Here is a 13478-nt window from a genome sequence, read left to right on the forward strand (position 1 = left end):
GGCAACGTGAGTTCGGGGGGCAGTATGTTGGCGGCTGCACTGGCGGTGACAAGCCCTCCTCCTTGCAGCTGCCACGTGTCACTGGCAGGGATGGATTTGCTGCGCCTCCTCCTCATCCTGATGGCCATGTGCTGTCCTGCGTACGGCACATGGGACAGCTGTGGGTAAGTGGCCCGAGGCTCTGGGAGGGAGCTTGGGCAAGCCCTTGTGGGCTTGGCTGGAGGGCAGCCAGTGTGGGAGGCTCATTTCCTTGCCAGCACGCAGGCTGTTGGCAGTACTCACCTACGGGGCTAAAGCAGAAAGAGGCAGGGTGTGGACACACACGTGCCCCACAGGCTTCCCCAGCCCTGCTGGCCAGGCAGCGCCTTGTGGGGAGGGAAGACGGCTGACCGTGAGCCGTAGGGGCGCCAGCCATCCAGCAGGACACTAAGGAGTTTCTCTTTACAGAGGGACCTGCGGGCTCCGGCCCATGGCTTTTCAGTACGGCATGTCGCGCGTCGTGGGTGGCACAGATGCCCAGGCAGGGGCCTGGCCCTGGATCGTCAGCATCCAGAATCCCTGGCAAGCGGGCACGGGTCATACCTGCGGAGGCTCCCTCATCAGCGCACAGTGGGTCCTGACAGCAGCCCACTGCTTCATCGAGGCCAGGTAAGGCGCCACCGGGAACACGCATAGCCCCACAACACTAGCGCTTGCCCCGTGCGCAGCAGCACGGGCTACTCCCGCCCCGTTTCCTCGCAGGACACCCAGGGCCTGGGTGCTCCTTGAGCCTAAGGCACGCGAGGCCAGTCACACCCTCCCGAGCGCTGCTCTCCTCTCTCCCTCGTCAAGCGGAAGGCAGGGCAACGGCTGGGCTGCTGCAGCACGTGGCTGTGCTCCCTCTGAGTCCTCTCCCCATTTGCCTTCCAGCTACATCACCATGTGGCGCGTGGTGATCGGTGCCACGCGGCTGACTCAGCTGGGCCCTGAGGCCCAGGTGCGCAACATCAAGCGGCTGCTCCTTCACCAAGGCTACAGTAACATCACGCAGAGGAACGACATTGCCTTGCTGGAGCTGGACCAGCCTGTGCAGTGCAACGCCTACGTTCAGCTTGCCTGCGTGCCCGATGCCTCGCTGAGAGTCTCGCAGCTGAAAAACTGCTACATCAGCGGCTGGGGTGCCACGACTGCAAGATGTGAGTACCGCGGAAGTACTCGCGTGCCGAGCGCAAGCTTGGCACGCTCGGGGCCATTGCTTGGGCTTCCTGACAGCAGAGGCCAGAGCCCGAGTCAGCCTGCGGGGACGTATGCCTCTTGAGAGATGGGCCTGAGCCCTTTCCCCAGAGCAAGGCGGAAGGCAAATGCCGCTATAACGCCTCTCAGGATGCAAAGCCAAGCGCGGGCGAGGCAAGGGATTCCGCCAGGCAGGGGAGGAGAAGTGCCAGTGAGCTGCTGCTTGCTAATTCCTTCCTGTGCTCGCAGCTGGACGATCAACGGATGTGCTGCAGGAGGCCCAGGTCCGCCTCATTGATGTCAACGTCTGTAACAGCAGCCGGTGGTACAGAGGGGCCATCCACACGCACAACGTCTGTGCTGGCTATCCGCAGGGCGGCATTGACACCTGCCAGGTAGGAGCGTGCTACGAGCCAAGCCCCGTAGCACAGGCAGCCCCGCCACACGCAACTACGCCAACATGGCCCGGCATGTGCTTGGCCTGGCCAGTGCCCCTCCCACTTCAGGTCCCCACCGCCGGGGGGGCTTATACCCCCTTCCCCATCGGCAGGCCCCTGCCCAGTGCCCCTCTTGTCCCAGAGGCACGGCACTCTGCCCAGAAAGCCCTCCTAGTGCTCCTGGCAGCCCACGGCTCCCCATCCCAAGCCTGCCACAGCTCTCTTCCACACACCCACCATCACCGTGCAGTGAGCAGAGCCAGCCCCACCTTACAAGCCCACCACCCCTTCCCAGGCAAGGCTCGCTCGACACAGCCTCGCTCTGCAGGGAACACAGCTCCGGCAGGTGCCGTCAGAGAGAAGGAGCCAACCCCCGTGCTGACGCTGGCCACCCAACAACCCCTTTGTCCTCTCTCCTCCTCTGCAGGGGGACAGCGGTGGGCCTCTCGTGTGCCAAGACAGCAGTGCAGACTACTTCTGGCTTGTTGGTGTCACCAGCTGGGGGAGAGGCTGTGCCCGAGCCAGGCAGCCCGGAGTCTACACCTCCACTCAGCACTTCTACGACTGGATCCTGCTACAGATGGGCCTGCGCCCAGCAGTGAGGGCTACTCCAACAGCACGCGCTTGGAGTCATTTTGTCACCACGTCAAGCCCCGTTCCGAGGCCAAGGCCCACAGCAGCGCAGTCGGGCGGCTCCTGCCCGTTTCCAGTCCAGAAGCTGCTGGACTTCTTTAGCCGGCTGCAGGAGCTCCTGCAGTACCTAAGGGGAAAAACGGTGTGAGCAGCAGGACAAACGGCACGCAGGGCAGGCTGCAGTGTGCCACCACCGTTTCCTTTGGGGCAATGCCTGCCGATGCAAAGGCCACCTCAGCGTCAAAGGGCTGCTCTGCCCTGCGCTCGTGCCTCGGGACGCACACACCTGATGAGGCTGACCACGTGCTTGAAATAAAATGTTTCGGTGCTCACAGCAAACCAGGCTTCAGCTCAAGTCAGTCTCCTGTGCGAGGCAAGGACGTCCACGCCCGGCACCTGCCAAGCGAGGCAGGCTGCAGGCAGACAAGGCGGGCACAAAGGGAAAGAGTCCCTGCAAAGGGCTGAAAGTGGGCCTGCTCAGGGAGGAGGGGGAGGCTGCACTGGGGGAGGAAGGGAACACAGGTCATCACGGGCTGGAGGGCTTGGGGAAAGGAGCTGGAAACACAGAACGTCTTTGGCCAGCTCCTGGTGGGATCCCGCTGCGCTTGTGGATGAGCCACAAGTGACCTTGAAACTGGACTCTCGTGACCCAGGACAGACGCGTCTGGAAAGACCCAAGGGTTGCACTGAGGATTTGGGGAAGGAGCTTGCCTTCGAGCCCCACATATGCCACAGACTTCATTTCCATCCTGTGTCGCGGTTTAACCCCGGCCGGTAACCAAACACTACCGGCAACCAAACGCCACGCAGCCACTTGCGCACTCCCCCCCACCCGGAGGGGTGGGGAGGAGAATCAGAAAGCAATGTAAAAGTGGAGGGTTGAGATAAGAACAATGTAATAATTTAAACAGAAGAAAGAGTGAAGAACAACAGTAACAATACCAAGAAGAAGAAGAAGAACAACAATAACAATTAGGATGGAAAGGTGGGGGAAAAGGGTAAAATCAAAAGGAAGGGAGAAGGAAAAAAAGGAAATGATGCCCAGTACAACTGCTCACCACCCGCTGACCGATGCCCAGCCAGTCCCTGAGCAAGAATCCCCCCACCAGCTAACCCTCCAAGTTTCTATACCAAGCATGACGTCCCACGGGATGGAATACCTCTGTGGCTGGTTCAGGTCAGCTGACCTGCCTGTGTCCCTTCCCAGTCTCTTGTGCCCCTCCAGCACTCTGGCTGGCAAGGCCCAAGAAACCAAAAAGGCCTTGACTTAGCAGAAACGCTAGGCAGCAACAACCGAAAACATCAGTGCGGCTACCAACATTGTTCTCACATCATAGCCAAAACACAGCACTTCACTAGCTACGAAGAAGAAAGTTAACTCCATGCCAGCTGAAACCAGGACACGGGGCCATCTCCTACTCGGCATGTGCTGCACAGGTCTTTGTAGCCTTCTTGATTGGTGCTGACGTGCGGAATCAAACTCTACAACTCAAGGAGGGTTATCAAGCAGGTATGTTTATCGGGGCTCCGGCTGCAAGGGGGATAGCTCCTCCTCACTTGCACACCCAGGGCTTAAGTAAGCAGATCCCTATTACACAGAAGCATACATATTCATTAGATTCCCGAGAAAAGGCGGGGTTATTACCATTCGGTCCAGGAACTCGGTATCATAAGCCTCCTCACTCTGGCGCGGGTGCATTGACACCTGCTGGTCCTGGGCTGGGCTCTCTGGGAGGAAGGCTCGCACCCTTCCTCAGGATGTACTTTTCCCTTTGGCGCGCAGTGCTGAGGAGTCCACACCAGCAAGCGCAGAGCCAGGTTGTACTGGTTCTCTTCCCGGCTCGTACATCTTGCAGACAACATAGTTCTTGCTTACAACGTAGCTAGTCGATCGGTATCGACACGTGCAGACCGTAGTGTCCTTGTTAGTCAGTCTGTTAAACACAAGTGCTGAAGCACCAGTTGCAAGGTCTGCATATTTACCGAATGATTTTCAGCTTGAACTATCTCCGTGCAGAGTCTTTACTTCTGAGCGTCATGGCCTGTGACCGCCTTGCTGCCATCCGAAAAGCCCTGCACACTGGGACCCTCCTAGGTGGCAGAGCTTGTGTCCACACGGCAGCAGCTGCCTTGGGCCAGGGGGTTGCTCAGCCCAGCAGCACCAGCAAGTGTGGAATTGAAACCGGGAGCGAAGCCGCTAAGACAAACCCAGTATCCTATGAAGTTGGAATCCTGGCTCGGACTGGAGCCTAGAAGTCATAATTGCCTAAAACAGGGGTTGTTGCAAAGCCACATGCCCAGGAGCAGCATGTAGTACAACATCTAAGGGCTGTTAATGAAATAGCGATTGACCAACACCCGGTGCTGCCTAATCCTCCCACTTTCTTAACAGCGACAGGGGATTCTAATGTCTGTTTTACAGCATTGGACTTCGAAGGCGCCTTTTTGGCGTTCTGATTGTATGTCCTCGGCCGTGCGTAGCAGGTGCCACAGCTGCCCTCTTCAGTGTTGCTCCAGAACCACAATCCAACCCAGAGAGAGCAGGGACACGAAGCCTGCCAGAGGGCGTTGCTGTGGCTGACATAGCCAGTGAGGACTGTGCTGCGTGTGCCTTTCCCTGTGCTGCGTGCAGGAAGGTTGGCACTGCTGGGCTAGGCTTGGCTTATTAGGCTTGCCCGTCACTGCTTGCCTGCCACGACCATCAAGAGAGTGTCTCTTCAAGAGCCAAGCACGCGCGTGCTGCCTCTAGTGGTTGCGTTCTCTGTTGTGTGTCTCTTTATTGGGCAGGAGCAGGTGGCAAAGGGCTGCCGAGAGCAGGGCGGCAGTGACCTTCGCAAAGAGGTAGCGCCGCCACGCTTGGTTTTTCCTGTGAGCTGTTAGCAGGCAGAGCTGGGAGCCAGGCGCTGCTGCCTGCCATGGGGCCTGCCCACCCTCATCACGCAAAGGGAGCATTCCGCGGGGCTCTGTGGGGGCTGTGCGATCCCAGCTCCTGCCTCCCGTCCTGCTTGGAACCCCTCCTGTTGCCCCCCCTCCCCGCAGAGGCCACCACGCCCAGCCCCGTGGCAACCAGCCACTCTGTGACATCACCCCCGGGGCCAAGGGCATCCTGGGCAACGTGAGTTCGGGGGGCAGTATGTTGGCGGCTGCACTGGCGGTGACAAGCCCTCCTCCTTGCAGCTGCCACGTGTCACTGGCAGGGATGGATTTGCTGCGCCTCCTCCTCATCCTGCTGGCCATGTGCTGTCCTGCGTACGGCACATGGGACAGCTGTGGGTAAGTGGCCCGAGGCTCTGGGAGGGAGCTTGGGCAAGCCCTTGTGGGCTTGGCTGGAGGGCAGCCAGTGTGGGAGGCTCATTTCCTTGCCAGCACGCAGGCTGTTGGCAGTACTCACCTACGGGGCTAAAGCAGAAAGAGGCAGGGTGTGGACACACACGTGCCCCACAGGCTTCCCCAGCCCTGCTGGCCAGGCAGCGCCTTGTGGGGAGGGAAGACGGCTGACCGTGAGCCGTAGGGGCGCCAGCCATCCAGCAGGACACTAAGGAGTTTCTCTTTACAGAGGGACCTGCGGGCTCCGGCCCATGGCTTTTCAGTATGGCATGTCGCGCGTCGTGGGTGGCACAGATGCCCAGGCAGGGGCCTGGCCCTGGATCGTCAGCATCCAGAATCCCTGGCAAGCGGGCACGGGTCATACCTGCGGAGGCTCCCTCATCAGCGCACAGTGGGTCCTGACAGCAGCCCACTGCTTCATCGAGGCCAGGTAAGGCGCCACCGGGAACACGCATAGCCCCACAACACTAGCGCTTGCCCCGTGCGCAGCAGCACGGGCTACTCCCGCCCCGTTTCCTCGCAGGACACCCAGGGCCTGGGTGCTCCTTGAGCCTAAGGCACGCGAGGCCAGTCACACCCTCCCGAGCGCTGCTCTCCTCTCTCCCTCGTCAAGCGGAAGGCAGGGCAACGGCTGGGCTGCTGCAGCACGTGGCTGTGCTCCCTCTGAGTCCTCTCCCCATTTGCCTTCCAGCTACATCACCATGTGGCGCGTGGTGATCGGTGCCACGCGGCTGACTCAGCTGGGCCCTGAGGCCCAGGTGCGCAACATCAAGCGGCTGCTCCTTCACCAAGGCTACAGTAACATCACGCAGAGGAACGACATTGCCTTGCTGGAGCTGGACCAGCCTGTGCAGTGCAACGCCTACGTTCAGCTTGCCTGTGTGCCCGATGCCTCGCTGAGAGTCTCGCAGCTGAAAAACTGCTACATCAGCGGCTGGGGTGCCACGACTGCAAGATGTGAGTACCGCGGAAGTACTCGTGTGCCGAGCGCAAGCTTGGCACGCTCGGGGCCATTGCTTGGGCTTCCTGACAGCAGAGGCCAGAGCCCGAGTCAGCCTGTGGGGACGTATGCCTCTTGAGAGATGGGCCTGAGCCCTTTCCCCAGAGCAAGGCGGAAGGCAAATGCCGCTATAACGCCTCTCAGGATGCAAAGCCAAGCGCGGGCGAGGCAAGGGATTCCGCCAGGCAGGGGAGGAGAAGTGCCAGTGAGCTGCTGCTTGCTAATTCCTTCCTGTGCTCACAGCTGGACGATCAACGGATGTGCTGCAGGAGGCCCAGGTCCGCCTCATTGATGTCAACGTCTGTAACAGCAGCCGGTGGTACAGAGGGGCCATCCACACGCACAACGTCTGTGCTGGCTATCCGCAGGGTGGCATTGACACCTGCCAGGTAGGAGCGTGCTACGAGCCAAGCCCCGTAGCACAGGTAGCCCCGCCACACGCAACTACGCCAACATGGCCCGGCATGTGCTTGGCCTGGCCAGTGCCCCTCCCACTTCAGGTCCCCACCGCCGGGGGGGCTTATACCCCCTTCCCCATCGGCAGGCCCCTGCCCAGTGCCCCTCTTGTCCCAGAGGCACGGCACTCTGCCCAGAAAGCCCTCCTAGTGCTCCTGGCAGCCCACGGCTCCCCATCCCAAGCCTGCCACAGCTCTCTTCCACACACCCACCATCACCGTGCAGTGAGCAGAGCCAGCCCCACCTTACAAGCCCACCACCCCTTCCCAGGCAAGGCTCGCTCGACACAGCCTCGCTCTGCAGGGAACACAGCTCCGGCAGGTGCCGTCAGAGAGAAGGAGCCAACCCCCGTGCTGACGCTGGCCACCCAACAACCCCTTTGTCCTCTCTCCTCCTCTGCAGGGGGACAGCGGTGGGCCTCTCGTGTGCCAAGACAGCAGTGCAGACTACTTCTGGCTTGTTGGTGTCACCAGCTGGGGGAGAGGCTGTGCCCGAGCCAGGCAGCCCGGAGTCTACACCTCCACTCAGCACTTCTACGACTGGATCCTGCTACAGATGGGCCTGCGCCCAGCAGTGAGGGCTACTCCAACAGCACGCGCTTGGAGTCATTTTGTCACCACCTCAAGCCCCGTTCCGAGGCCAAGGCCCACAGCAGCGCAGTCGGGCGGCTCCTGCCCATTTCCAGTCCAGAAGCTGCTGGACTTCTTTAGCCGGCTGCAGGAGCTCCTGCAGTACCTAAGGGGAAAAACGGTGTGAGCAGCAGGACAAACGGCACGCAGGGCAGGCTGCAGTGTGCCACCACCGTTTCCTTTGGGGCAATGCCTGCCGATGCAAAGGCCACCTCAGCGTCAAAGGGCTGCTCTGCCCTGCGCTCGTGCCTCGGGACGCACACACCTGATGAGGCTGACCACGTGCTTGAAATAAAATGTTTCGGTGCTCACAGCAAACCAGGCTTCAGCTCAAGTCAGTCTCCTGTGCGAGGCAAGGACGTCCACGCCCGGCACCTGCCAAGCGAGGCAGGCTGCAGGCAGACAAGGCGGGCACAAAGGGAAAGAGTCCCTGCAAAGGGCTGAAAGTGGGCCTGCTCAGGGAGGAGGGGGAGGCTGCACTGGGGGAGGAAGGGAACACAGGTCATCACGGGCTGGAGGGCTTGGGGAAAGGAGCTGGAAACACAGAACGTCTTTGGCCAGCTCCTGGTGGGATCCCGCTGCGCTTGTGGATGAGCCACAAGTGACCTTGAAACTGGACTCTCGTGACCCAGGACAGACGCGTCTGGAAAGACCCAAGGGTTGCACTGAGGATTTGGGGAAGGAGCTTGCCTTCGAGCCCCACATATGCCACAGACTTCATTTCCATCCTGTGTCGCGGTTTAACCCCGGCCGGCAACCAAACACTACCGGCAACCAAACGCCACGCAGCCACTTGCGCACTCCCCCCCACCCGGAGGGGTGGGGAGGAGAATCAGAAAGCAATGTAAAAGTGGAGGGTTGAGATAAGAACAATGTAATAATTTAAACAGAAGAAAGAGTGAAGAACAACAGTAACAATACCAAGAAGAAGAACAACAATAACAATTAGGATGGAAAGGTGGGGGAAAAGGGTAAAATCAAAAGGAAGGGAGAAGGAAAAAAAGGAAATGATGCCCAGTACAACTGCTCACCACCCGCTGACCGATGCCCAGCCAGTCCCTGAGCAAGAATCCCCCCACCAGCTAACCCTCCAAGTTTCTATACCAAGCATGACGTCCCACGGGATGGAATACCTCTGTGGCTGGTTCAGGTCAGCTGACCTGCCTGTGTCCCTTCCCAGTCTCTTGTGCCCCTCCAGCACTCTGGCTGGCAAGGCCCAAGAAACCAAAAAGGCCTTGACTTAGCAGAAACGCTAGGCAGCAACAACCGAAAACATCAGTGCGGCTACCAACATTGTTCTCACATCATAGCCAAAACACAGCACTTCACTAGCTACGAAGAAGAAAGTTAACTCCATGCCAGCTGAAACCAGGACACGGGGCCATCTCCTACTCGGCATGTGCTGCACAGGTCTTTGTAGCCTTCTTGATTGGTGCTGACGTGCGGAATCAAACTCTACAACTCAAGGAGGGTTATCAAGCAGGTATGTTTATCGGGGCTCCGGCTGCAAGGGGGATAGCTCCTCCTCACTTGCACACCCAGGGCTTAAGTAAGCAGATCCCTATTACACAGAAGCATACATATTCATTAGATTCCCGAGAAAAGGCGGGGTTATTACCATTCGGTCCAGGAACTCGGTATCATAAGCCTCCTCACTCTGGCGCGGGTGCATTGACACCTGCTGGTCCTGGGCTGGGCTCTCTGGGAGGAAGGCTCGCACCCTTCCTCAGGATGTACTTTTCCCTTTGGCGCGCAGTGCTGAGGAGTCCACACCAGCAAGCGCAGAGCCAGGTTGTACTGGTTCTCTTCCCGGCTCGTACATCTTGCAGACAACATAGTTCTTGCTTACAACGTAGCTAGTCGATCGGTATCGACACGTGCAGACCGTAGTGTCCTTGTTAGTCAGTCTGTTAAACACAAGTGCTGAAGCACCAGTTGCAAGGTCTGCATATTTACCGAATGATTTTCAGCTTGAACTATCTCCGTGCAGAGTCTTTACTTCTGAGCGTCATGGCCTGTGACCGCCTTGCTGCCATCCGAAAAGCCCTGCACACTGGGACCCTCCTAGGTGGCAGAGCTTGTGTCCACACGGCAGCAGCTGCCTTGGGCCAGGGGGTTGCTCAGCCCAGCAGCACCAGCAAGTGTGGAATTGAAACCGGGAGCGAAGCCGCTAAGACAAACCCAGTATCCTATGAAGTTGGAATCCTGGCTCGGACTGGAGCCTAGAAGTCATAATTGCCTAAAACAGGGGTTTTTGCAAAGCCACATGCCCAGGAGCAGCATGTAGTACAACATCTAAGGGCTGTTAATGAAATAGCGATTGACCAACACCCGGTGCTGCCTAATCCTCCCACTTTCTTAACAGCGACAGGGGATTCTAATGTCTGTTTTACAGCATTGGACTTCGAAGGCGCCTTTTTGGCGTTCTGATTGTATGTCCTCGGCCGTGCGTAGCAGGTGCCACAGCTGCCCTCTTCAGTGTTGCTCCAGAACCACAATCCAACCCAGAGAGAGCAGGGACACGAAGCCTGCCAGAGGGCGTTGCTGTGGCTGACATAGCCAGTGAGGACTGTGCTGCGTGTGCCTTTCCCTGTGCTGCGTGCAGGAAGGTTGGCACTGCTGGGCTAGGCTTGGCTTATTAGGCTTGCCCGTCACTGCTTGCCTGCCACGACCATCAAGAGAGTGTCTCTTCAAGAGCCAAGCACGCGCGTGCTGCCTCTAGTGGTTGCGTTCTCTGTTGTGTGTCTCTTTATTGGGCAGGAGCAGGTGGCAAAGGGCTGCCGAGAGCAGGGCGGCAGTGACCTTCGCAAAGAGGTAGCGCCGCCACGCTTGGTTTTTCCTGTGAGCTGTTAGCAGGCAGAGCTGGGAGCCAGGCGCTGCTGCCTGCCATGGGGCCTGCCCACCCTCATCGCGCAAAGGGAGCATTCCACGGGGCTCTGTGGGGGCTGTGCGATCCCAGCTCCTGCCTCCCGTCCTGCTTGGAACCCCTCCTGTTGCCCCCCCTCCCCGCAGAGGCCACCACGCCCAGCCCCGTGGCAACCAGCCACTCTGTGACATCACCCCCGGGGCCAAGGGCATCCTGGGCAACGTGAGTTCGGGGGGCAGTATGTTGGCGGCTGCACTGGCGGTGACAAGCCCTCCTCCTTGCAGCTGCCACGTGTCACTGGCAGGGATGGATTTGCTGCGCCTCCTCCTCATCCTGATGGCCATGTGCTGTCCTGCGTACGGCACATGGGACAGCTGTGGGTAAGTGGCCCGAGGCTCTGGGAGGGAGCTTGGGCAAGCCCTTGTGGGCTTGGCTGGAGGGCAGCCAGTGTGGGAGGCTCATTTCCTTGCCAGCACGCAGGCTGTTGGCAGTACTCACCTACGGGGCTAAAGCAGAAAGAGGCAGGGTGTGGACACACACGTGCCCCACAGGCTTCCCCAGCCCTGCTGGCCAGGCAGCGCCTTGTGGGGAGGGAAGACGGCTGACTGTGAGCCGTAGGGGCGCCAGCCATCCAGCAGGACACTAAGGAGTTTCTCTTTACAGAGGGACCTGCGGGCTCCGGCCCATGGCTTTTCAGTACGGCATGTCGCGCGTCGTGGGTGGCACAGATGCCCAGGCAGGGGCCTGGCCCTGGATCGTCAGCATCCAGAATCCCTGGCAAGCGGGCACGGGTCATACCTGCGGAGGCTCCCTCATCAGCGCACAGTGGGTCCTGACAGCAGCCCACTGCTTCATCGAGGCCAGGTAAGGCGCCACCGGGAACACGCATAGCCCCACAACACTAGCGCTTGCCCCGTGCGCAGCAGCACGGGCTACTCCCGCCCCGTTTCCTCGCAGGACACCCAGGGCCTGGGTGCTCCTTGAGCCTAAGGCACGCGAGGCCAGTCACACCCTCCCGAGCGCTGCTCTCCTCTCTCCCTCGTCAAGCGGAAGGCAGGGCAACGGCTGGGCTGCTGCAGCACGTGGCTGTGCTCCCTCTGAGTCCTCTCCCCATTTGCCTTCCAGCTACATCACCATGTGGCGCGTGGTGATCGGTGCCACGCGGCTGACTCAGCTGGGCCCTGAGGCCCAGGTGCGCAACATCAAGCGGCTGCTCCTTCACCAAGGCTACAGTAACATCACGCAGAGGAACGACATTGCCTTGCTGGAGCTGGACCAGCCTGTGCAGTGCAACGCCTACGTTCAGCTTGCCTGTGTGCCCGATGCCTCGCTGAGAGTCTCGCAGCTGAAAAACTGCTACATCAGCGGCTGGGGTGCCACGACTGCAAGATGTGAGTACCGCGGAAGTACTCGTGTGCCGAGCGCAAGCTTGGCACGCTCGGGGCCATTGCTTGGGCTTCCTGACAGCAGAGGCCAGAGCCCGAGTCAGCCTGCGGGGACGTATGCCTCTTGAGAGATGGGCCTGAGCCCTTTCCCCAGAGCAAGGCGGAAGGCAAATGCCGCTATAACGCCTCTCAGGATGCAAAGCCAAGCGCGGGCGAGGCAAGGGATTCCGCCAGGCAGGGGAGGAGAAGTGCCAGTGAGCTGCTGCTTGCTAATTCCTTCCTGTGCTCGCAGCTGGACGATCAACGGATGTGCTGCAGGAGGCCCAGGTCCGCCTCATTGATGTCAACGTCTGTAACAGCAGCCGGTGGTACAGAGGGGCCATCCACACGCACAACGTCTGTGCTGGCTATCCGCAGGGCGGCATTGACACCTGCCAGGTAGGAGCGTGCTACGAGCCAAGCCCCGTAGCACAGGCAGCCCCGCCACACGCAACTACGCCAACATGGCCCGGCATGTGCTTGGCCTGGCCAGTGCCCCTCCCACTTCAGGTCCCCACCGCCGGGGGGGCTTATACCCCCTTCCCCATCGGCAGGCCCCTGCCCAGTGCCCCTCTTGTCCCAGAGGCATGGCACTCTGCCCAGAAAGCCCTCCTAGTGCTCCTGGCAGCCCACGGCTCCCCATCCCAAGCCTGCCACAGCTCTCTTCCACACACCCACCATCACCGTGCAGTGAGCAGAGCCAGCCCCACCTTACAAGCCCACCACCCCTTCCCAGGCAAGGCTCGCTCGACACAGCCTCGCTCTGCAGGGAACACAGCTCCGGCAGGTGCCGTCAGAGAGAAGGAGCCAACCCCCGTGCTGACGCTGGCCACCCAACAACCCCTTTGTCCTCTCTCCTCCTCTGCAGGGGGACAGCGGTGGGCCTCTCGTGTGCCAAGACAGCAGTGCAGACTACTTCTGGCTTGTTGGTGTCACCAGCTGGGGGAGAGGCTGTGCCCGAGCCAGGCAGCCCGGAGTCTACACCTCCACTCAGCACTTCTACGACTGGATCCTGCTACAGATGGGCCTGCGCCCAGCAGTGAGGGCTACTCCAACAGCACGCGCTTGGAGTCATTTTGTCACCACCTCAAGCCCCGTTCCGAGGCCAAGGCCCACAGCAGCGCAGTCGGGCGGCTCCTGCCCATTTCCAGTCCAGAAGCTGCTGGACTTCTTTAGCCGGCTGCAGGAGCTCCTGCAGTACCTAAGGGGAAAAACGGTGTGAGCAGCAGGACAAACGGCACGCAGGGCAGGCTGCAGTGTGCCACCACCGTTTCCTTTGGGGCAATGCCTGCCGATGCAAAGGCCACCTCAGCGTCAAAGGGCTGCTCTGCCCTGCGCTCGTGCCTCGGGACGCACACACCTGATGAGGCTGACCACGTGCTTGAAATAAAATGTTTCGGTGCTCACAGCAAACCAGGCTTCAGCTCAAGTCAGTCTCCTGTGCGAGGCAAGGACGTCCACGCCCGGCACCTGCCAAGCGAGGCAGGCTGCAGG

At 60.1% G+C, this 13478-nt stretch overlaps 2 protein-coding genes across 2 annotated transcripts; both read left to right on the forward strand.

The window, feature by feature from the left end:
* Positions 1-90: 90 nt before the first annotated feature.
* On the forward strand, positions 91-7821 carry LOC129784109 (uncharacterized). The gene is made up of 11 exons (XM_055799907.1): positions 91-164; positions 448-648; positions 910-1175; positions 1462-1607; positions 2077-2426; positions 5322-5397; positions 5482-5555; positions 5839-6039; positions 6301-6566; positions 6853-6998; positions 7468-7821. The coding sequence occupies exons 1-11, from the start codon at positions 91-93 to the stop codon at positions 7819-7821; spliced, it is 2154 nt and encodes a 717-aa protein (XP_055655882.1).
* Positions 7822-10866: 3045 nt separating this feature from the next.
* On the forward strand, positions 10867-13206 carry LOC129784110 (acrosin-like). Its single transcript, XM_055799908.1, has 5 exons — positions 10867-10940; positions 11224-11424; positions 11686-11951; positions 12238-12383; positions 12853-13206. Exons 1-5 carry the CDS (start codon positions 10867-10869, stop codon positions 13204-13206), a joined length of 1041 nt encoding a protein of 346 aa, XP_055655883.1.
* Positions 13207-13478: the final 272 nt, after the last annotated feature.

Source organism: Falco peregrinus, chromosome 3 (assembly GCF_023634155.1).
Source record: "Falco peregrinus isolate bFalPer1 chromosome 3, bFalPer1.pri, whole genome shotgun sequence".
Lineage (NCBI taxonomy): Eukaryota > Metazoa > Chordata > Aves > Falconiformes > Falconidae > Falco > Falco peregrinus.

What these genes read in the sequence shown, in the direction of transcription:
- LOC129784109 (XM_055799907.1), top strand. Translation starts at nt 91, where the DNA reads ATGGATTTGCTGCGCCTCCTCCTCATCCTGATGGCCATGTGCTGTCCT. An exon ending in GGCACATGGGACAGCTGTGG is followed by an intron (nt 5,556 to 5,838) that starts GTAAGTGGCCCG and finishes TTCTCTTTACAG; the next exon opens with AGGGACCTGCGGGCTCCGGC. An exon ending in CACTGCTTCATCGAGGCCAG is followed by an intron (nt 6,040 to 6,300) that starts GTAAGGCGCCAC and finishes TTTGCCTTCCAG; the next exon opens with CTACATCACCATGTGGCGCG.
- LOC129784110 (XM_055799908.1), top strand. Translation starts at nt 10,867, where the DNA reads ATGGATTTGCTGCGCCTCCTCCTCATCCTGATGGCCATGTGCTGTCCT. An exon ending in CACTGCTTCATCGAGGCCAG is followed by an intron (nt 11,425 to 11,685) that starts GTAAGGCGCCAC and finishes TTTGCCTTCCAG; the next exon opens with CTACATCACCATGTGGCGCG. An exon ending in GCGGCATTGACACCTGCCAG is followed by an intron (nt 12,384 to 12,852) that starts GTAGGAGCGTGC and finishes CCTCCTCTGCAG; the next exon opens with GGGGACAGCGGTGGGCCTCT.